Here is a 20,801-nt window from a genome sequence, read left to right as displayed (position 1 = left end):
TATATATATATATATATATATATATATACACGGCCCGGCCAAAGTGTTTTAACCCAATGCAGCCCCCTGAGTCAAAATGTTTAAGGACCCCTGATCTAACTGATGTGTGAGTGCTCTGCCATGTGACTACATTGGTGCATAATAAATATTGCAATCACTCCTTGCAAGTCCTTAATGATAACCAAAACATTGCATAAGACTAAAATAATCCAAGTAAAAAATTATGACACGCTTGCTCACCCCTGACTACGTTCATGTACTGTACATAAGACGTGCCATTAATTAATCTGATTCAAATAATTAATGATAGCTGGTTTAAAATAACACTGGAAATAATCCACACAAACACCTCAGACGCCATTTTTTCAACAAGTAAACACATTTGAAATCAGTATGCATTTATTTCATTAGCACAAATGAGTATAAATTAGAAGAGGTTGATAAATTAAACAGGTTAGTGACGTGTATGCTAAAATCATGACAAGAATGAACACAATTTCATCTCCATGTGAAGAGGATGTTTGCTCGCAAAACATGAAAGCAAAGCACAATGTTGGGCTTAAGTGGTGGGAAATTGGTGCTGCTTTCCAAAACAAAAAACACGGCAAAGGGGGTGAAAAAAAAAGTGGTTGTGCAGAAAGCCTCTTCGCACATCCAGCTGTTCATTTATCACAAAAAAGGTGCGCCGTCATCATCACAGCAAAACCTCCATCTGTTGTACATTGCCAAAAATAGTGGCCATTCACAGGACCATACCTCCGCCCATGATCTCCATCCTCTGTGGGGAAGACACATTTACTACTAATTTATTCAACAAACAAAATATATTTTTTGAATCAATTCAACAAAACTTTTTTTTCATAACGAATGATGGATTAACATGACACAATGTAAAATCTATGAAAGTTTGAAACTGTTTAATAAAGTTCTCCTGAGTGCCTGTTTATGCGCACCGAATCTATGCACTCACACTTGTTTGCTCCACTTTTCACGACATGTGAAGGGGAAAAATCTTGTCCCTCATTGACATGACACCGTCTCAAAAGGAGCTAATTTTGTGTACACGCCCGCCAAAGCGGGCAGGCTTCGCTCCACATCTTGAAATAAAGCTGTTCCATATCCGTCAGCCAGCAACAGAAGTGGGAGCTGTACTTCAAAGTGAAAACTTAGCTGGATGTTGCTGTTCATGCATGGAGGGATTGTAGCTCACATAGTGTTCTCTCCTGTAGCACACAATGTTATGTTATATGTGATGTATGGCATTTATAATGTTTGATAAGTGCAGCATTTCATTGTATGTAAAAGGTGGATCAAGTACACAACATCGCTCTTTGGAGGCACGCACACTATCTGAGACAGGTGTGGACAAACACAGCTCAGCAGCATTAAGGCTACAGACACACACAATTCCCAGTATGGCTTACTAAAAATTTTTTAAACCGTTAAAATCCATGCATCAAAGCTACATTTTTACACTTCTCTCCTTTCCTTACACTTCCAAATTTACTATTGCGGGACCTCCAAAAGTCAATACCGGTATATAGACAGAATATGGACAACTCAGTTTCAGACGATCTCCTATATTGATCAAAAGCCCCTCATGCGAGTACAGGGTGCCATGTTCCACACCAGTTTAATTAGACATTTATTTTAATTGAAGAGTTTTTTTGACACGTAAACATGCTCTGTTGTGCGGCCTGGGGACACTCCACTCGCCAAAAATGCGGGAAGCCTTTGCATCGCATCGGAAAAAAATTATGCAAAGTAAAGGTGTGCTAGGAAGGGTGCCAATGAATGACAACAGTAGTAACTTGTGCGAGGTAAGCAAGTATACATACACATGGTAAACCTGGTATATGGTATTCTCAGTAACAGTGAGTGAATACACTTTGCCTGACAAAAACGTTGCTTCAAAATTGCACCTTTTCTGCATGCGTCATCAATAATCCAAAGCAAACTAACAAATATTGCGGTAAAATGCAGCACAAGTTCAGTATTCAAGTATGATACTAAAAGCAGGAAGCCATGACTCGCCACAGCAAAACCTATAAAAATTTTTCAAAAAAACAAAAATAAAAGCACAGGCATATATAGTACAGTGATTACAAACAATACATTGGAGGCAGCTACCACACAGAAGTCATAATTTCTCCGTAATTGATGGTCCAAAGCTAATGAAGATTTTGACACAATGAGGGTAATAAGTTTATTTTTGTTTGTTCGTATATATTTTTTTTACTATTATTGCATCATCGGGAGCGTATTAGACAGCCGGCTGGTCACTAAACACTGCGTGAATGTTTACACGGGAGTGCATCAAATACGGCCACAAAATTGCCCTCAAAGTATACTATTATGACAAGAAAGCATGTTTTATTGAAAGTTTAAGAGATGGTGTATGTTTAGAACTATAATTGGACTCATCATTTTTGTTTATTTCTTTAGGAAAAGTAATGCCACTAACTCAATTGCTTGCATCACGTCCTGTTGTTTAGTTGGCCATACTCTCACTATACACAACTCTGATTGGAGGAATCGGGAGTATGACACCGAGTGGTAGAACCCAGTACTTCAACAGAGCTAAACAACGACATGACAAGCCTTTTGCTTTTTTCCATTGGAAGTCTACCTGAGGAGGTTCAATGAAAGCCAGCCAATCAGACGAGTGTGTGGGCAGCAGCCCCATTGATTGACACTTGTAGATGGCCAGCGCCGAGCCCAGCAGGTTGCCAACCAGGTAGACGAGACCCTGTAACCACTGCTGACTGGAGCTCTCCAACAGCTTGAAGGCTGCGACAAGACAGGGAAGAGGATGAGCTGGATAGTTTCTTGTGTGTTCTTAAAAGAGCTGCTCACTTGCAGACATGGACATGAGTGCCTGTATTGGCCTCCAGGCCATCATGCACACCATCATGATGGGGAAGATGGAGATGGTGTTTCCCGACATGTACATGATGAACAGGTTCATGGGGATCTGTTTTAGGGGTCCCAGGGCTACGTCCCAGCACCGCTGCAAGACAGGAGAACAGACCCACAGCATAGGGAACCACTTTACTATAATCCTAACTAGGGCTGGGCGATATGGCCTTTTTTTAATATCGCAATATTTTAAGGCCATATCGCGATACACGATATATATCTCGATATTTTTGCCTTGGCCTTGAATGAACACTTGATGCATATAATCACAGCAGTATGATGATTCTATGTGTCTACATTAAACATTCTTCTTCATACTGCATTAATATATGCTACTTTTAAACTTTCATGCAGAGAGGGAATTCACAACTAAAAAAATTACTATTTTTTTCATACGGTGTTGATCTGGAAATGTTTGCCTCGGCATTTTGATGGTGTGGGCGTGTGTCACCAAATGGAGATATTGACGTGCGGAGTAAGCACTCTTCTTTCTACACTGTTTCAATATCCATTTCTCTGTTCTCAATTGTTGATGACTGATGATAACAACCAAACCTAACCCTCCCACCCCCTCCACACCCCGGATTGTAAATAATGTAAATAATTCAATGTATACACCCTGATGATTATCTTGTGTGATGACTGTATTATGATGATAGTATATATCTGATAGTATATATCTGTATCATGAATCAATTTAAGTGGACCCCGACTTAAACAAGTTGAAAAACTTAATCGGGTGTTACCATTTAGTGGTCAATTGTACGGAATATGTACTTCACTGTGCAACCTACTAATAAAAGTCTCAATCAATCAATCATTGTCTAGCGGGTGACTTTTCAAATGATGCTACATATTAGCAGTGTAGCAGAGTGTCCTGGGTTCGCCTATACAGTGTACTTATCTAATAAAATAATAAACGGGAGACATTAGAGCAGGTTCGGTAACCACCGTTTCTTTAATGTCAACATCACACACCTCCTTCCACAACCACACACACCCTACGGCAACAACTCTGGAGGGACAAAACTCCTCTTCCTTACCTAACACACTCCGGTAACTTGGGACACCCTGAACTGTTTGTTACAGCAGTAATGCTACTTTTTATAGCAACGCTTTTGCCCCACACTTGACAAATTACGGTTGTCTGTTCGACATATTCCCACTTGAAGCCAAACCACCGCCAGACGATGGACCTTCTGCTGTTTTTCTTAGGAATGAATTATTCCTCCATTTGTTACCAGATTCGCACCTTCTTTCTCTTGTATTAGCGCTCGCACCGCTCCGCTAGCATCACAGCTAACGTTACCCATGTCGCTACCTCTCTGCTCCGCGAGGACGTATACGTATGTGACGTATGACGTGACGGTATGTGACGTGTGTAAGGTGCGCTTGCTGTCTGTGAGAAGGACAGACAAGACAGAGTGAGAAGAGCCTGTAGTGTAATGTCCGCAGCTAAAAGAAACTGTGTGAGAACGTATACTCGATATCACGATAGTCATTTTCTATATCGCACAGAGACAAACCTGCGATATATCGCCCAGCCCTAATCCTAACTCACCTTCTCCACCAGGTTCTTGTCCGTCTCCTGGATGCTGGTGTCAGGGACCGGCTTCTCGGAATATCCGATTGGATAAATGACATCTCCTTGACCTCCCTGACGGTCGCCACGACACCTGGAGCATAGAATCGTCACGGTTACCTCAGCTCAGGTCATAGTGACAACAAATGTCTCTCTTGCTCAACCTGGTGTTGCCTAAACTCAGCTCCAGAGCCCACTTCATCCTCCTGGATGGAGCTCCTCTTGTGGACAGAACTCCTCCTCCTTGTCCCCCCGGAGACGCCATGGCAACCAAGTGCAATGCGAGCTGAGGCGGTGAAGGATTAGAAAACAAAATAAATGCAATGAAAACAAAACAAAGCATCCGACCAGATTGAAGAACGCAATTATGCAAAAAAAACCAGGACCAAGCTGTCCCCTGTGAGCTCAACATAAACTATTCCTTGAACTAATTACCACTACAAACAGTACTTGATCACTTTATTAACATTATACTTGATCACTTTAAGCATCTTTGTTAGTCATGTGCGAGGGAAACTAGGATTGTAGCGACAATTAGCATTAGCTGCTAGCTAAACCAATAACAATACATTCACAAACGGATTATCGACACCAAAAGACAAAACAAATAACGTGTGTTGTGTTACAATAACCTTACTTTACCAAGAGACAAGCCACGAAATGTCACTTTTACGTTAAGAGTATCCAAAAACAAGCAACCGAGGGGTTTTAACGAGCACAGAAGTCAGTCGAAATTTCTTCTCTACTTCCGGGCTCACGAGTCATGAGTTTGTTGTGTTGCGTCACTGTTGCTACCTAGTGGCGATTCAGAGACGTACTAAATATTCAGTTCATATTTGCTTATACTCATAAGCATCAGACAAACGAAATATGTTGACGTGGAAAAATCCAACATTTTTCTTTTTAATTTTAGAAATGAAAGTATTCAAGTTTGGACATCAGAGCTTACAGTAGCACACACAATTACCCAACTCTTATGGTAAGAAAAGGCAGACTTCTAATAACTGGCCATTATAAAAAAAAAAAACAATATACTCCCAATGAACCATTTGTAATATTGTAAGAGACAGATAAATATAATTTACAATTTGTTGTGCAACTGTAAACATAGTGCAAACATTTAAGACACATCCCGGCAGTGCAAACCAACTTGTAACAAGAACACAAGTAAAAAAAAAATTACAATTCTTTAAACAGTGTGTTCAAAATATATTTTAAAAATATTTTTGAATTAATTCAACTTAGAAGTGAGACATTGTTATGACGTTCTGACTTTTTTCATTGGGAATATGAAAAGACAACTGACGCGAGAGGTCACTTGTAGAGGCTGAGTTCGGGGCTGTGGTAAAAGCACATGTACGAGTCACACAGCAGACGGCGAGCAGGTTCCTGTAAGGAGGCGGGGTCAACTCTGCTGAGCTCTTCCTGTGACAGGCTGAAGTAGCTGTCCACCTCTGGGCAAGGCTTCACCAGGGGCACGTTGAAGCCATTCTCACCTCCTGGATGAAACAAAATCTCAGTTGTTATCTGGTGATGGATGTTAAGTTAAAGTTAAAGTTACAATGATTGTCATACACATACTGGGTGTGGTGAAATATGTCCTCTGGTAGAGATGTCCGATAATGGCTTTTTTGCCGATATCCCGATATTGTCCAACTCTTAATTACCAATTCCGATATCAACCGATACCGATATATACAGTCGTGGAATTAACACATTATTATGCCTAATTTTGTTGTGATGCCCCGCTGGATGCATTAAACAATGTAACAAGGTTTTCCAAAATAAATCAACTCAAGTTATGGAAAAAAATGCCAACATAGCACTGCCATATTTATTATTGAAGTCACATAGTGCATTCTTTTTTTTAACATGCCTCAAAACAGCAGCTTGGAATTTGGGACATGCTCGAGGGCATGAGGAGGTTGAGCTGGGCGGGGTTAAAGGGGGCGGGGTTGAGGTGTGTGTGTGTGTGTGGGGGGGGGGGGGGGTAGAAGGGGGGGGGGGTGTATATTGTAGTGTCCCGGAAGAGTTAGTGCTGCAAGGGGTTCTGGGTATTTGTTCTGTTGTGTTTATGTTGTGTTACGGTGCGGATGTTCTCCCGAAATCTGTTTGTCATTCTTATTTGGTGTGGGTTCACAGTGTGGCGCATATTTGTAACAGTGTTAAAGTTGTTTATACGGCCACCCTCAGTGTGACCTGTATGGCTGTTGACCAAGTATGCTTGCATTCACTTGTGTGTGTGAAAAGCCGTAGATATTATGTGACTGGGTCGACACGCAAAGGCAGTGCCTTTAAGGTTTATTGGCGCTCTGTACTTTTCCCTACGTCCGTGCACACAGCGGCGTATTAAAAAGTCACAAATTCTACTTTTTGATACCGATAATTTAGAAACCGATACCGATAATTTCTGATATTACATTTTATAGCATTTATCGGCCGATAATATCGGCAGTCCGATGTTATCGGACATCTCTATCCTCTGCATTTGACCAATCCCCTTGTTCACCCCCTGGGAGGTGAGGGGAGCAGTGAGCTGCAGCATGCGCCACGCTCGGGATTTATTTGGTGATTCAACCCCCAATTCCAACCCTTGATGCTGAGTGCCAAGCAGGGAGGCAATGGGTCCCATTTTTTGTAGTCGTTGGTATGACTCGGGCAGTCTCAGGGCGGACACTCTAACCACAAGGCCACTGAGCTGCTAAGATTATTGGACTTTGCTACACATCTTAAAATAAAGCTCTGCCAACTATCAGTCAGCCCCACACTCGGTCAGAGACAAACACAGTTCCTTAGCATTAAAGATAAAGACACACAAAACGACATGTTCTCAGTAGGGCTTACTCGAAGCATTTTTAAGAAGTTATTTAACGTCTCACCTTTACGGTCGGCCATGCTGTCAAAAAAGAGCCAATCAGAGGGCAGAGGCCCGTATTTGACAAAGCTGACATAATGGCTGGTCTCGATGCACGTCACAGCGAAGAGAACCATCTTCTGGCGGGCACAGTTCTTCGGGCTGTTCAATGCCCCTTCGGGGATGCTAAGCTCCACTGGGGAGTGGGAGCCTCGCATCTTGTGACCGTGGACCTGATGAAAAACAAAACGTACTTGAAGGTCTTATGAGCTGAGCCATGCTAACTGCTTGGGCATGGAGTACCTGAGTGTTGCAGGTGTGACAGTACTGTTTGAGATGTCCAGGCGTTATGTCTTCGTCTCCATAACACTCCACACACTCCCACTGGGCGACCGCCTGACAGATGCTGCACTGCCTCAATGCTAGACACAAAGGACACGCATCTTCAGTCACCCAAGAAAATGGAGCCATTTTACCCAAAGGGTAGTGGGGAAAATGCTTCGTAGGACACACTAGCATGCATAAAATACAGATACACTTTTAAGTTTTCTAATCAATGTCTTGCCAGGTCTTAAAGGTGCACTGGCAAAAAGGTTTCACTTGCGGGCGGTTATGTTTTTCAACCAATCTTCTGATTGTACGGACTTGATCCTGTCAAATGTGTCACCAAATTTAGTGGTGAGTCGGTGAAATACAATAAAGTAACAGTGAATGCCTAATGGAGTGCATGCGTAACACATTTCAAGTAAGCCTTAATAGTAACAGCGCCACTGTATTGTGTCCTTGTCAGAATCAAACTTGTGCAAAATTACTAATTGAATTGAGAAGGTCATCACAAATTAAGCTCCATGAATTGAATTTGTTGTTGCAAACAGGAGGTCGACTCCCTCCATCCATTTTCAATTGCATTTTTAATTAAAGGAAGTTGAATTGAACTTTCATGAAACTCCAGTTGATAATTGTTGTGTATTGTAGTATCACGCTTTTTTACATATTTCATAAAGATATTTTTACTATTTAAATATTATATTTTAATTACTCAAATGTTTTTCATCACCAATTAAGAATAAAAGTATTTTCAGTGAAACAAAAATTTAGATTTTCTGTATTATTACTTTCAAATGATGGAAAACGGTGGATAAATACTACATTTCCCAGAATGCTTTATTTCATAAAAGTATTCAAAATGAAAGAAATGTGTGTTAAATTTAAGTGTTTGTAAAGTAATTTTTTTGTATTTAAAAGGGGACTTTTTGGGAAATTTTGCCTATCGTTCACATTCATTATGAAAGACATGACGATGTATGGATTTTTAAAATGCATTGTAAATATTGAATACATGTAAATAAATGTCCACTTAGAGCGGAGCCTATGGGAGCGCCACTATTTTGCCCATAAAACCCTCTGAATAACCACTCTAAAAGAGGCAACAATACTCCATTTACATTTCGTGACTTGAATATTAACCAAGTGTTGGTGATATTGTTATAATGGGCGCTAACGCAGACAAACTATTTATAGCGGCGACGTGATCACTTCCGATGTGTGCCTATTTTTTACATCATCGAGTGGTCTGCCGTTTCCTTGCTTCCATGCTTCCTGGAAGTTGATTGTAGATCATAAATCACGCATCTCAGCTAAAACGTAGATGGCTGAGGATATAATCCTACGAGTGTGGACACTTTGACAGCCATTGAGGACCTGGAACTGGCAAGAACGACACCCAATTCTTATTTGAATTTTGGAATTCTGATAATAGCACAGGCAGCACAGAATGGGTGCAGATTTTAAAAAATGTTCACCTTTTTGTGTGCAGCGGTTTAGGAGTAGAAGAGTTTGCTCATACAGACAAAAACCTCTAAACTAAAGACATTTGAAATAGGACATAATTGTCAGTTACTGTCGTCCAGCAGGTCTGTGATGTCCAGGCACAGGGTGGGCAAGATGGCATCAAACATCTTAAAGTCCTTCCCAAAGCGAGGCATGAGAAGTAAGAGGCTGGATGGAGCCTGTGGTGGAGGTCAAACAAGAGGTTTCAGAAGTTATGAGTGTCTGCTTGGAAGCATCGGGTTCGCTCACCTCCGCAAACTTGAGGCTGGCGTGGAGGAATGATGACTCCAGCAGGGCTTGCACACTTGCCACTCTCATGCGGTTGAATAGTGGTGAGGGCAACAAAACGGGGGACTTTTTGGGGGAGGACGGCGAGGAGGCAGGAGTGTGAGGCGGAAAGAGCTGGTAGAGGTGACACTCCTGCTGCTTTTGAGTCATTGACCTGGGTGAGGAAATAAAAATGAGAAGGTGAAGAAAAACACGAGAAAGAGAACAAGGAGGAAGTATGTACGACATCACCTGATCTTGAGGAGCGGCTCGACTCGGAGGAGCTGGAAGAGCTTGTTGAGGAACTCTTCCGGATCTGGACAAGCATAAAAGACGAGCGGCGTGACGACATTCCTCAGGTGGATCGCACGGCTCTAAACTCACGTACCTTTTTCTTGGTTGGTGAAGCCTGCGTTTGTGTTGGCTGCCTCCAGCAGTCGCCTCAAGGCCATGGTCTTACTGGCACACACATAGCCGTACCTTAAAGAAGCCATTGTCAACAAAACATCATCATACAGACATGACTCTCTCTTCTCCTACTGAAAAGCTGCACATAAAAGGGCAAAACACCCCACTTTGACTTTAGGATTTTTGGCAGAATCCCCACCAAATTCGGTCCACACATTTATGGGACTAAACATTGGTTGAAAAACATGGCCGCCATCAAGCAAAACATCTTGACGGGGGCACCTCAGGAACATTAGCAACTAAACAGTTTCTTCCCTCAGGCCATAAGACTCTTGAACGCATCATAATAATACCCTCAATTCCCCCCAAAAACGGATTAACTCGCTAGAATATAAAGACAATATAACATACATCCATAAACGTGGATGCATATGCAAAAGTACAATATATTTAACTGTATCTAGATATAAATAAATCTATTTATTTATATATGCACATTATTGCTCTTTTATCCTGCACTACAACAAGCTAATGCAACAAAATTCCGTTCTTATCTGTACTGTAAAGTTCAAATTTGAATGACAATAAAAGTAAGTCTAAGTCTAAATGTCCATAAGTCATTGACCACTTGTCTAATGATTAAAAAACTCATTTTTACTGTACCGTACATTTTCGGTACTATACAGTAGTATTGTACTGAAATACACGGTTCTACTGTACTCTGTTACATGTATGCTAGCATGTCTTCCAAAGCATTTTGGCCACAACCCATAAGGGGCAATACAAACCTGCATGGTGTATTTTGTCCAAGTGACACATGCGTGTGTCATTGTCAAAAGCATGCACAAGGTCTTTGATTTTGAAAAGTGAAAGGATGCTAGTACCTGCGCAGGGGATTAACAATTTCGCAGCGTAGCAGGTCTTGTGCTTGCTTGGAGCTCTGATCTTCTTTCTCCTCCGACGGCCAAAACAACAACCAGTCTGCTGAGCCACAGCAGGAGAAAAGGCTGCACACAGCAAGACGCCACGAGCCAAGAGTGAGACATCATGCATCCCAAAAAGATCTCTTAAAAACAGGACATTAACGCAGCACCTGAAGAGCGTGGCATCCAGGTAGCAGGAGTTGAGGTGACCCTGAATGCCTCTCTTCCAGCCCTGATAAAGCTCCTTGACTTTATCGCTTTCCAAAGGAGGCGTATGGTCCTCCACACGCTCGCTGCCCCACTCTGCGAAAGCTACCAATGCACAGAAAGATGTTTGAACTCTCTTCTTTGACACACAACACACAAACTAATCACCTATGGAGTTGCAGCGCTCCACTTGATTGACACGGGCTTCAGGAACAGGGAATCTGGAGTCCCGCCTGCAGTTAAAGAGCTTGACGAAGAGTCCCTTGTTAGGCGGGCAGCGGAAGTGGCGTTCGCCAAGGTAACTGCCGTCCGTTCCTGCCGCCATCTCCTGGTCCTGGGTAGTAAAGCACACACATGAAACATCTGGCCTAAAGGAGAAGCTTTGCCATAAAAACATACCAGCTCGATGCCTGCCACCACCTCAGGAACCCCATTAAAGTTTCCAATCCAGCGAATCACCCCATAAAGGGGCGGGTCGTTCACTTCCACCATGGAGCCCACCTCCAGGGTCTCCCCGCTCTCCCTCGCTGCCTCATCGACGTCTTCCAACATGGGCGGTGAGGGTAGGTTGCGTGGGCCATTTGTGGGATGCACCGCAGTGATCGCCGGCTTGGGAGGCGGCGAAGGAAGGAAATTGTGGACCAACTTGGGGAGGGTCGGCGGCGGAGGAACAGGTTTCAGGTTTTTTTTGTATGGCGGCATCAGGGCAACCCGTGGGGCGGGCGTGGGTGCTGAGGCATGTTTGGTAGTGGGTGGGGCGGGCGTGGGTGCTGCGGCACGTCTGGTAGTGGGTGCCGAGGTGTTCAAAATGGATTTCAGGACTTGGGGAGGAGGGATTTTAGGCTGCTGGGACTCTGGGGAGTGTAGAGCACAGAAGTCAGACGCGAAAACAAATGAGGACATTATGCAGATGAATAGTAGTGAAGCAACGATAAACCAGTTTTACTATTAACCGCGATTAAAAACGTCATGGTTACTTAATAGCAAAGGCTCTACCACAGTGTGTGTTTCAGTCCTCCTCACTCACTACATATGCTGGTATGTTCTTTTCATCATAACTTGCCCAAAATGAAAACAAAGTTACAGTAACGGTGCACGCGCCTATCGAAAGACATGCTAGTATGCTACATTAGCTTAAAATGGAAGCAGGACACAGTAGTGAAGTTGTCTCCAAAAAAAAAGTTGTCTGAAAAAAGCTAAGGGCAGCGTGGGAACATTTCGGTTACTTAAAAAATAAGTTATTGAAGACGATGGCTCACACATTTGCAGCACCTGCCAGAAGAAATTCAAGCAGAAATTCTGCGGTTAAATGCTCTAAAACGTCCATTATGGTGCAGCATTTGCGGGATCACTACCAAGCTTTACACGCCAAAGTAAAGGTAAGGCATAATAGCTGAGTTAAAACTATGTAAGTGGCAAGTTACTTCATTAAGAATTAAGTTAACTATACAGGTGTCACTTACAATCAGTAGCTTAGTGTTGAGTCAGTTCAGTGTAAACAAACAGCAACAGGTCATTCTGTGACTATTTAATGTTAGAGATTGCCTCTTCCTGTCTGTGTTGAATAAACTATAGGCAGTGTAAAACACTAACATAATAGGAGCGTGTAGAACAACATCACTATGCCATGGGATCATAGATATGTTCATTCAAGTTGTTATTAACACAGCATAAACTAGATGATTAACAATGTATGAATAGGCATGTAAGAGTTGATGACAATAACACTTTTTGCTCAAAAAGGTTCATTATGTCTTCTTGTTCATATACTTTTCAAATTTTCTCGTAATCAGACAACATTTTCAGTAGGGAATCTTAATTTTTAGGTACAAATTCCATCTAATATACTGAAAATATTATCTGATTACAAGAACATTATAAAAGTACTTGAGTTTATTATTCACAGGAGTAACATTTTCCTCTGGGGGATCAATAAAGTTAATTGTAAACTTATATCAATAATACATTTATTAATTAAATAATTTAATATTAATAATACTTTTTGTTTATTGTCATAATTTATTTTACTGTCATTACGTTAATATTGTTTCCGACAGTAATACATAACACATCAAAAAATCTAAGTAATTAGTATGATTTGATAAATGTTTTGTTGTGAAATGATTCAACGCATAATAGTTGTGGAACTGTGATTATTCCCCAGATTATAATCTTAGTCAAAATCTATAATCGTTGCATCACTAAGGACAAATATACATGATATAGAGGTGCTCTGACGGCCATTATGAGTGTGTAAAACAACATCACTATGCCATGGGTTCATAAATATGTTCATTCAAGTTGTTATTAACACAGCATAAACGAGATGATTTACAATGTATGAATAGGCATGAAAGAGTTGATGACAATAACACTTTTGCTCAAAAAGGTTCATTATGTCTTATTGTTCATATAGTTTTCAAACGTTCTTGTAATCAGACAATATTTTCGGTATATTAAATGGAATCTTATTTTTTAGGTAAAAATTCCATCCAATACACCGAAAATATTGGCTGATTACAAGAACATTTGAAAAGTGTTTGAGTTTATTACTCACAGGATCAACATTTTCCCCTGGGGGATCAATAAAGTTAATTGTAAACTTATATCAATAATACATTTATAAAATCAATCATTTAATATTAATAATACTTTTTGTTTATTGTTATCCATCCATCCGTTTACTACCGCTTGTCCCGTTCATAATTTATTTTACTGTCATAACGTTCTTATTCTTTCCGACAGTAATAAATAACACATTCAAATCTCTAAGAAATTAGGAGGATTTTATAAATGTTTTGTTGTGAAATGATTCAATGCATAATAATTGTGGAACCGTGATTATTCCCCAGATTATAATCTTAGTCAAAATCTATAATCGTTGCATCACTAACGACAAATAATCATGATATGGAGGTGCCACCTGGGGTAACATCCGATGCTGGAAGCAGTTTTCCATACGCGGGATAAGGAATTTGACACAACCTCTCTCCTTCATAATGTCCATCCCAGTTGCCAGTCGGAGTGTCCTAGGACAGAATTCCAAGTTTTTGACACGCTGCTTGACATGAAACGTGTTTGAAAGCAATGAAGGTACTGACCAGCAGGACGCCCACATAAGTCTCAGATGAAGACCGAGCAGGCAAGGTACCGCAGAAGCGCACCTCTCCGCTCACAGCAGTGCCCTCCTGGGATATACTCACCCGTTGTCCCACACTCAGTGTTGCTGCAGATGCCTGCTCGGTCGCTCTGGGGAGGAAACCCAGCGACTGGGGCTGATTATCAAGGTGGCTGTAACTCCTGTTCACGGGACGGCGATGGTGGACACTGTGGCGGAGCTGACGCGGCCGTTGTTGGCCATCTAGGCCGCGGTTTCGGTATTTCCATTTTACGTGGCTGATCGGGACGAAGATGATGTTTCCGTCTGAGCTGGTGTAGAGATTGTTGGCGATGTCTTTGTTCGCTGCGGAGCCCTTCAGCCAACACGGTATTATCATTAATAACCGTTCTCCACAAAACAAGTTCTAAAAGTTTTCAGACGTTGACTTTACCAAGAGCTGCACCCCAAAGAAATGAGCTCTGCCCTCTTGGGTCAGAGGCCCGAAATATTTGAGCTCAGCCTCTGAATAGTCGTCCCCTGGGCCAGTTCGGGCCCACAGGTGGGTGCCGATGGGCAGACTGGCCAAGTCGAGCAGTTTCTGAGGATCTCCTGAAAACAACGAAACCTCACAATAAATAAAGTAAACCCCACCTCCATTGCCTTTTAATGGCTTACTTAGTAGTTTTAGGCGAGTCTCTGGTTCCACAGGCTCCAACAGGCCAACACAGTCATCTGGTACCTCCTGCAGAATACTTCTCGCCACTGTCGCAGTAATGGCCTTTTCCAGCACCTGTTCAGTTCAGTTCCAGTTAATTTTGAACATGCATACGTAAGGGTGTAACGGTACGTGTATTTGTATTGAACCGTTTCGGTACGGGGGGTTCGGTTCAGTTCGGAGGTGTACCGAACGAGTTTCCACACAAACATATTAAGTAGCGCACTGCACAGACCGACATAAGTAGCGTACCGCACGTTGTGTGAACAATGCACACCAAGGCACAACACACGGCATGCTGGTGTAACGCAGGTGTCAAATACATACTTTTGCGGAGACTATTAGGCTCTCGCTACTACTCTTTGTCACGTGACTAGGGAGAGCGCGCAGCTCTCCCTAGTCACGTGACCGCCGCGGTCCAATCAGCTGTGCTTATAAGCCGGTAGCAGAAAGTGGCCAGTAGACAGGACTAGGGCTGAAACGACGCGTCGACGTAGTCGACGTCATCGGTTACGTAAATACGTCGAGGACGTTTTTGTTCGTCGACGCGTCGCATATTTACGTCACACTACCGTCATGGCGGAGCGCAAAGCAGACGATGCGAGCGGTGCGAGCGAGGGGAAAAAAGCACGCCAAAAGTCGTCAAAAGTGTGGGAGTGTTTCAATAAACGGCCTAAGAAGAAACGCTACTTTTACTCCGCTACTTTTATCTACATTCAGCTCGCTACTCGCTACTAATTTTTATCGATCTGTTAATGCACGCTTTGTTTGTTTTGGTCTGTCAGACAGACCTTCAAAGTGCCTGCCTTACTGGTGACGTTTCACTTCGTTCCACCAATCAGATGCAGTCACTGGTGTCGTTGGACCAATCAAACAGAGCCAGGGGTCACATGACCTGACTGGCTCCGAGCTAACTTCGGGTGTTACCATTTAGTGGTCAATTGTACGGAATATGTACTGTACTGTGCAATCTACTAATAAAAGTTCCAATCAATCAATCAAAAGTGTGAAGGAAAAAAGACCCTTTTTTTATTTCAACCGTAAAGACTGACTGCACAGTTCCTGTCTTCACAATAAAAGTCCCGCTCCATCGCGCCTGCGCTTTCAAAATAAGAGTCTCCGAAAGCCAGCGCAAACAAGCTAGCCAGCTACGGAGTTTGCCGCCAATGTATTTCTTGTAAAGGGTATAAAAACGAATATGGAAGGTGGACAAATAAGATGCCAAATAACAACCACTTTCATGTGGTATTAGACAGAAAGGAGGAACTTTTTTTCGCCTCCATTTGAAAACGTGGACGTTACCAGCACTGCTTCCTGATTACAATCAATGCAAGTCATCAGAATCAGGTAATACACCAACTTATATTCTTGTCTTCATGAAAGAAAGGAATCTATATGTTAAACATGCATGTATAATTATTAAAACACCTTTAACATGTAAACAAAAACGGCAAAATAAATAAATATAAATTATATACTGTATATATCAATGTATATATATATATGTGTGTGTGTGTGTGTGTGTGTGTGTGTGTGTGTGTGTATATATATATACACATATATATATATATATATATATATATATATATATATATATATATATATATATATATATATATATATATGATATGTGTGTGTATGTTACTCAGTACTTGAGTAGTTTTTTCACAACATACTTTTTACTTTTACTCAAGTAAATATTTGGGTGACTACTCCTTACTTTTACTTGAGTAATAAATCTCTAAAGTAACAGTACTCTTACTTGAGTACAATTTCTGGCTACTCTACCCACCTCTGCTAATAATGTTGTTGTATGCACACTGTGTCGAGCGGAAATGGCCTATCATAGCAGCACAACGGCAGCGTTCTTGCCATCACCATCAACTAGTCAATCGTCCGCGTGAGTGTACGTTATCATTACACAAAAACATGAATGTGTCATTTGTATCTGCGTTGTAAATTCATAAACTAAAGCACCGTTTCGCTCTGAGAGGAGCGTTTGGCGTGCCTGTTCAGTGTTTACAAAGACGCGCTCCTCTTTAACGCTAACGTTAATTAGTTGTGCAAATACCTTTTACAACATTAACAATTACGTATACTATGTACAAACGAACAATTAACTTTCACTTTAATCATACTATCATTGTTGTGTTATTAAGCAAAATAAGCAAAAGTTTTACTTTTGTTGAAATGTTTACACTGTTGTTACAGAATATTTCGTTTTGCACTTTTTTGTATTGGATGTTTATCTTTATTTTTGCACATTTTAGCAAATAAGCAATACTTTTACTTTTGTTGAAATGTTTACACTGTTGTTACAGAATATTTCCGTTTTGCACTTTTTTGAATTGGATGTTTATCTTTATTTTTGCACATTTTAAAGCAAAATAAGCAATACTTTTACTTTTGAAATGCTTATACTATTGCAGAATATTAAGATTTGCACTGGATGTTTACTTTTATATTTGCACATTAAAAGCAAATAAGCTACTTTTAATTTTGTTAAATGTTTACATTGTTACAGAATATTTTGTCATGTTGTTGTCAATGTTGACTGAGTGGCCATACTTTTTTTTTTGTAAATAAAAGCCATGCCTTTTGAAAAAACTGGCCTACATTTATTTTTTCATCTTCATTTTAAATAAAAAAAATAATCGGTAAAAGGAAAAATAATCTATAGATTAATCGAAAAAAATAATCTATAGATTAACCGATTAATCGAAAAAATAATCTATAGATTAATCGATAGAAAAATAATCGTTAGCTGCAGCCTTAGACAGGACGTGAGGGGAGACAGATTGTATTTCTGCTCGAGGTAGGTTTTTATTCTCGTTTTCACCCGAAATATTGTGCTGACGAGATTCTAAACTAAATGCCTATTTGTTAACTTCATAGAGCGCCGGATTTTTTGTCATTAAGCTGTGTGTGACTGTAGAAGTGGAGTTGGTGAGGCCATGTTTATGAAAATATATTAGTCTTTCTTCCATTGTTTCATTGCAACAGTCTTTGTGGCATATTTCTCAATCATCCATATACAAGGTCTATGACTTGAACCAATGATAACTATTGTATATTGAATGTACTTTTGAATGTGTTTGATAATAAGCACGCTTAGTGCACTGACTGAATTGTATAGGTCATATTTATGCTGCTAATGGTTATTTTAGCACTTTATTGCATATTGTGATTCTGACATGTATGTGGATTTATGTTGTACAATATTGAGAAAAAAAATAGAACCTGTTCTGAATACTTTATAATGCAATTATTGTTATTTAATGAAGATATTTGATTTGTGTACACATTGATTTGAAGTGAAGTGAAGTGAATTATATTTATATAGCGCTTTTTCTCTAGTGACTCAAAGCGCTTTACATAGTGAAACTCAATATCTAAGTTACATTTAAACCAGTGTGGGTGGCACTGGGAGCAGGTGGGTAAAGTGTCTTGCCCAAGGACACAACGGCAGTGACTAGGATGGCGGGAGCGGGGATCGAACCTGGAACCCTCAAGTTGCTGGCACGGCCACTCTACCAACCGAGCTATACCACCCCATATAAGGATGATCCTGGTTCTTACACATGCCAGGCTTCTCTTTATGATAGCGAGCTAAGGAAAAAAAGCATCTAGTCCAAGGATCGTTCTTGGGAGATTCCAGCCAGGAACCCCACCACCTGTCCTGTCTGGGCTGGTAGGAGGCTCTCGAACCAACCCTCTACACATTTTCACCCTTAACCGCAGCACATGGACTGTACTGCTTTACTCTCCAAAACCTTTCTCCAAGAACTGTATTATCTGAGCTGAGATTTAAACAAGATCCAGAGACACTAAATAATTGAATTGGAACACACACAGAGCTATTTCTATTTTTGGGCAGAATTATTATAGTGTACCCAACGTTAAAAGGATAAAGCCATTGTTTACAATTTTGGTAAATAAATAACCAAAAAATATATATTTTGTTGTTTTCTTACTGTACCGAAAATGAACCAAACCGTGACCTCTAAACCGAGGTACGTACCGAACCGAACTTTTTGTGTGCAGTTACACTCTTATGCATACGGTACAATGTAATACAGCACACATCTCCAGTTGTTTCATGACAGCACGTCCGAAAAGGAGTAGGAAGAAGCAGAGCTTATTTAATCCTACCCCTTTTCATACCATAGTAATTTTATCCAATGTCCTTGTTCTCTGTAACAGAACAGTGAACTAATAAATAATAAATAAATAATATACAATAGTACAGTGTTTTTCAACCACTGTGCCGCGGCACACTAGTGTGCCGTGAAATACAGTCTGGTGTGGCGTGGGAGATTATGTAATTTCACCTAATTGGGTTAAAAATATTTTTTGCACATAAGTAATTATAATCCGTAAATAATATGGCAGAGTAACCATGTTATACTCTTCCATATCAGTAGGTGGCAGCAAGTAGCTAATTGCTTTGTAGATGTCGGGAACACGTCGTGTCATGATCACAATATGCAGACGACAGCGAGAAGCAGTGTGCAGGTAAAAAGGTATCTTATGCTTAAACCAAAAATAAACAAAAGGTGATTGCCGCTAAAAAAAAAGGCATTGAAGCTTGGGCTATGCAGAACGAAACTAAAACTGAACTGGCTGCGAAGTAAACAAAACACAAAATGCTGGACGACAGCAAAGACTTACAGCGTGTGGAGCGGAGACGGCGTCCACAAAGTACATCCGCACATGACATGACAATCAACAATGTCCCCACAAAGAAGGAAAGCGTTCGCACATTTTAAAATAGTCTGGATTGTGAAAACAAAGCAGGTGTGGAGAATAGCGCTCAAGGAAGACATGAAACTGCAACAGGAAAATACCAACAAAACAGGAAAAAACACCAAAATAGGAGCGCCTGACAAGGACTAAAACACTAAACACAGGAAAACACGAAAAAACTCTGAATAAGTCACGGCGTGATGTGACAGGTGGTGACCGTACACCTACTTTGAGACAAGAGCTATAGTCATGCATGCTTGGTTATGGTTTAAATTCATATCCAACAATTGCGAGAACGACTTTTTATTGTCAACATCGGCTACTGAGTTACGCTTTTTAATGATTTCTGCTTGTGGTGTGCCTCAGGATTTTTTCAATGAAAAAAATGTGCCTTGGCTCAAAAAAGGTTGAAGAACACTGCAATAGTAAGCAAACAAATATTAAATACATAAATAATCTTTGTCTCAATCTGTGTTCAACTATTTTATTGGGAACTAACCCTGACTAGTTCAAAGCAGTTTGAATGTAACACGTCGCACATATTTAGTACCTTTATAAAGACGAACTCGGCATTGTTGGAAGGCTTCTCCTCACACATGGTCCCCCGCTGCAGGCAGATGGTACCTTCCGAGCGGCTCTGGACAAGCTGGTTGGTCGAAATTAAGGACACTTTCCGGGGTCCTGGCCGTCTCAGGCCATTGGGTCCTGACATGTTGCTTTAATCATGAAACGAAATAAAAAGTCGGCATTTAATGTAATAATGGAGGACTAGGTGAACTTGAGTCGTTAACACGTTAAAACCCTGGCAATGGCGGCAAAAGACCACATTCAACCTGTCGTCGTTTATGTTTAGCGTTAAGAGCGGGCTTCGCTTGTGACAACAAAGTGTTATCTGAGCGATAACTTCAAAGAACAATTACGTGGAGGAGAAAAAGAGGTCAATCTTACCGACTTTAGTAAAAAAAGGACTCGAATTAAGCTGAAGTCAAGAAGTCCCATAACAAACCGAGCAGCAAAGCCGGAAGCGGACAAACTGACGGGAGCGTCGACCAATGGGAAGTCACGAAAGTTCAGTAGCCAATGAGGTTGAACGTAGGCGTTTCTTTTTAAGCTTCCTTTTTTGAACGGCAATCAGAATCAGAATCAGAAATACTTTATTAATCCCCAAGGGGAAATTACAATTTTCAGCACAATCCCATTCAAGAGCAGACAAACATTACAGGGAGACAGAACAGGATCGCTGACGGGTC

General features: G+C 41.0%; 2 protein-coding genes across 5 annotated transcripts; both read right to left on the bottom strand.

The window, feature by feature from the left end:
* Nucleotides 1-381: 381 nt before the first annotated feature.
* Nucleotides 382-5,299, bottom strand: emc4 (ER membrane protein complex subunit 4). Of its 4 annotated transcripts, none has more exons than XM_061960859.1 (6): nucleotides 5,144-5,299; nucleotides 4,666-4,787; nucleotides 4,481-4,595; nucleotides 2,857-3,010; nucleotides 2,630-2,790; nucleotides 382-778 (listed from the first exon to the last, which is right to left on the bottom strand). In XM_061960859.1, exons 2-6 carry the CDS (start codon nucleotides 4,764-4,766, stop codon nucleotides 743-745), a joined length of 567 nt encoding a protein of 188 aa, XP_061816843.1. In that variant the 5' UTR covers nucleotides 4,767-4,787; nucleotides 5,144-5,299; the 3' UTR covers nucleotides 382-742. The 4 variants fall into 4 exon arrangements, with proteins under 4 accessions (XP_061816843.1, XP_061816844.1, XP_061816845.1 ...); XM_061960860.1 differs by having other exon boundaries at nucleotides 5,139-5,282; XM_061960861.1 differs by having other exon boundaries at nucleotides 5,134-5,262.
* Nucleotides 5,300-5,447: 148 nt separating this feature from the next.
* On the bottom strand, nucleotides 5,448-20,686 carry cyld3 (cylindromatosis (turban tumor syndrome) 3). Its single transcript, XM_061960858.2, has 17 exons — nucleotides 20,500-20,686; nucleotides 20,102-20,267; nucleotides 14,766-14,880; nucleotides 14,542-14,699; nucleotides 14,092-14,463; nucleotides 13,914-14,019; nucleotides 11,390-11,844; nucleotides 11,159-11,324; nucleotides 10,954-11,095; nucleotides 10,745-10,867; nucleotides 9,841-9,932; nucleotides 9,705-9,768; nucleotides 9,435-9,627; nucleotides 9,256-9,364; nucleotides 7,659-7,777; nucleotides 7,381-7,588; nucleotides 5,448-6,000 (listed from the first exon to the last, which is right to left on the bottom strand). The coding sequence occupies exons 2-17, from the start codon at nucleotides 20,261-20,263 to the stop codon at nucleotides 5,816-5,818; spliced, it is 2,769 nt and encodes a 922-aa protein (XP_061816842.1). The 5' UTR covers nucleotides 20,264-20,267; nucleotides 20,500-20,686; the 3' UTR covers nucleotides 5,448-5,815.
* Nucleotides 20,687-20,801: the final 115 nt, after the last annotated feature.

This window comes from Nerophis lumbriciformis, linkage group LG05, assembly GCF_033978685.3.
Source record: "Nerophis lumbriciformis linkage group LG05, RoL_Nlum_v2.1, whole genome shotgun sequence".
Lineage (NCBI taxonomy): Eukaryota > Metazoa > Chordata > Actinopteri > Syngnathiformes > Syngnathidae > Nerophis > Nerophis lumbriciformis.
This window is presented reverse-complemented; position numbering and strand designations above follow the sequence as displayed.

Bases quoted from the DNA above. Each gene is read 5' to 3' on its own strand.
- emc4 (XM_061960859.1), bottom strand. From the start codon at position 4,766: ATGGCGTCTCCGGGGGGACAAGGAGGAGGAGTTCTGTCCACAAGAGGA. The intron at 4,596-4,665 runs GTTGAGCAAGAG...TCTATGCTCCAG, and splicing joins CTGAGTTTAGGCAACACCAG to GTGTCGTGGCGACCGTCAGG. The intron at 779-2,629 runs GTAGACTTCCAA...TCTTCCCCACAG, and splicing joins CTTTCATTGAACCTCCTCAG to AGGATGGAGATCATGGGCGG.
- cyld3 (XM_061960858.2), bottom strand. From the start codon at position 20,263: ATGTCAGGACCCAATGGCCTGAGACGGCCAGGACCCCGGAAAGTGTCC. The intron at 14,700-14,765 runs GTAAGCCATTAA...CGTTGTTTTCAG, and splicing joins GACTCGCCTAAAACTACTAA to GAGATCCTCAGAAACTGCTC. The intron at 11,096-11,158 runs GTGATTAGTTTG...GTGCATTGGTAG, and splicing joins GGAGCGCTGCAACTCCATAG to CTTTCGCAGAGTGGGGCAGC.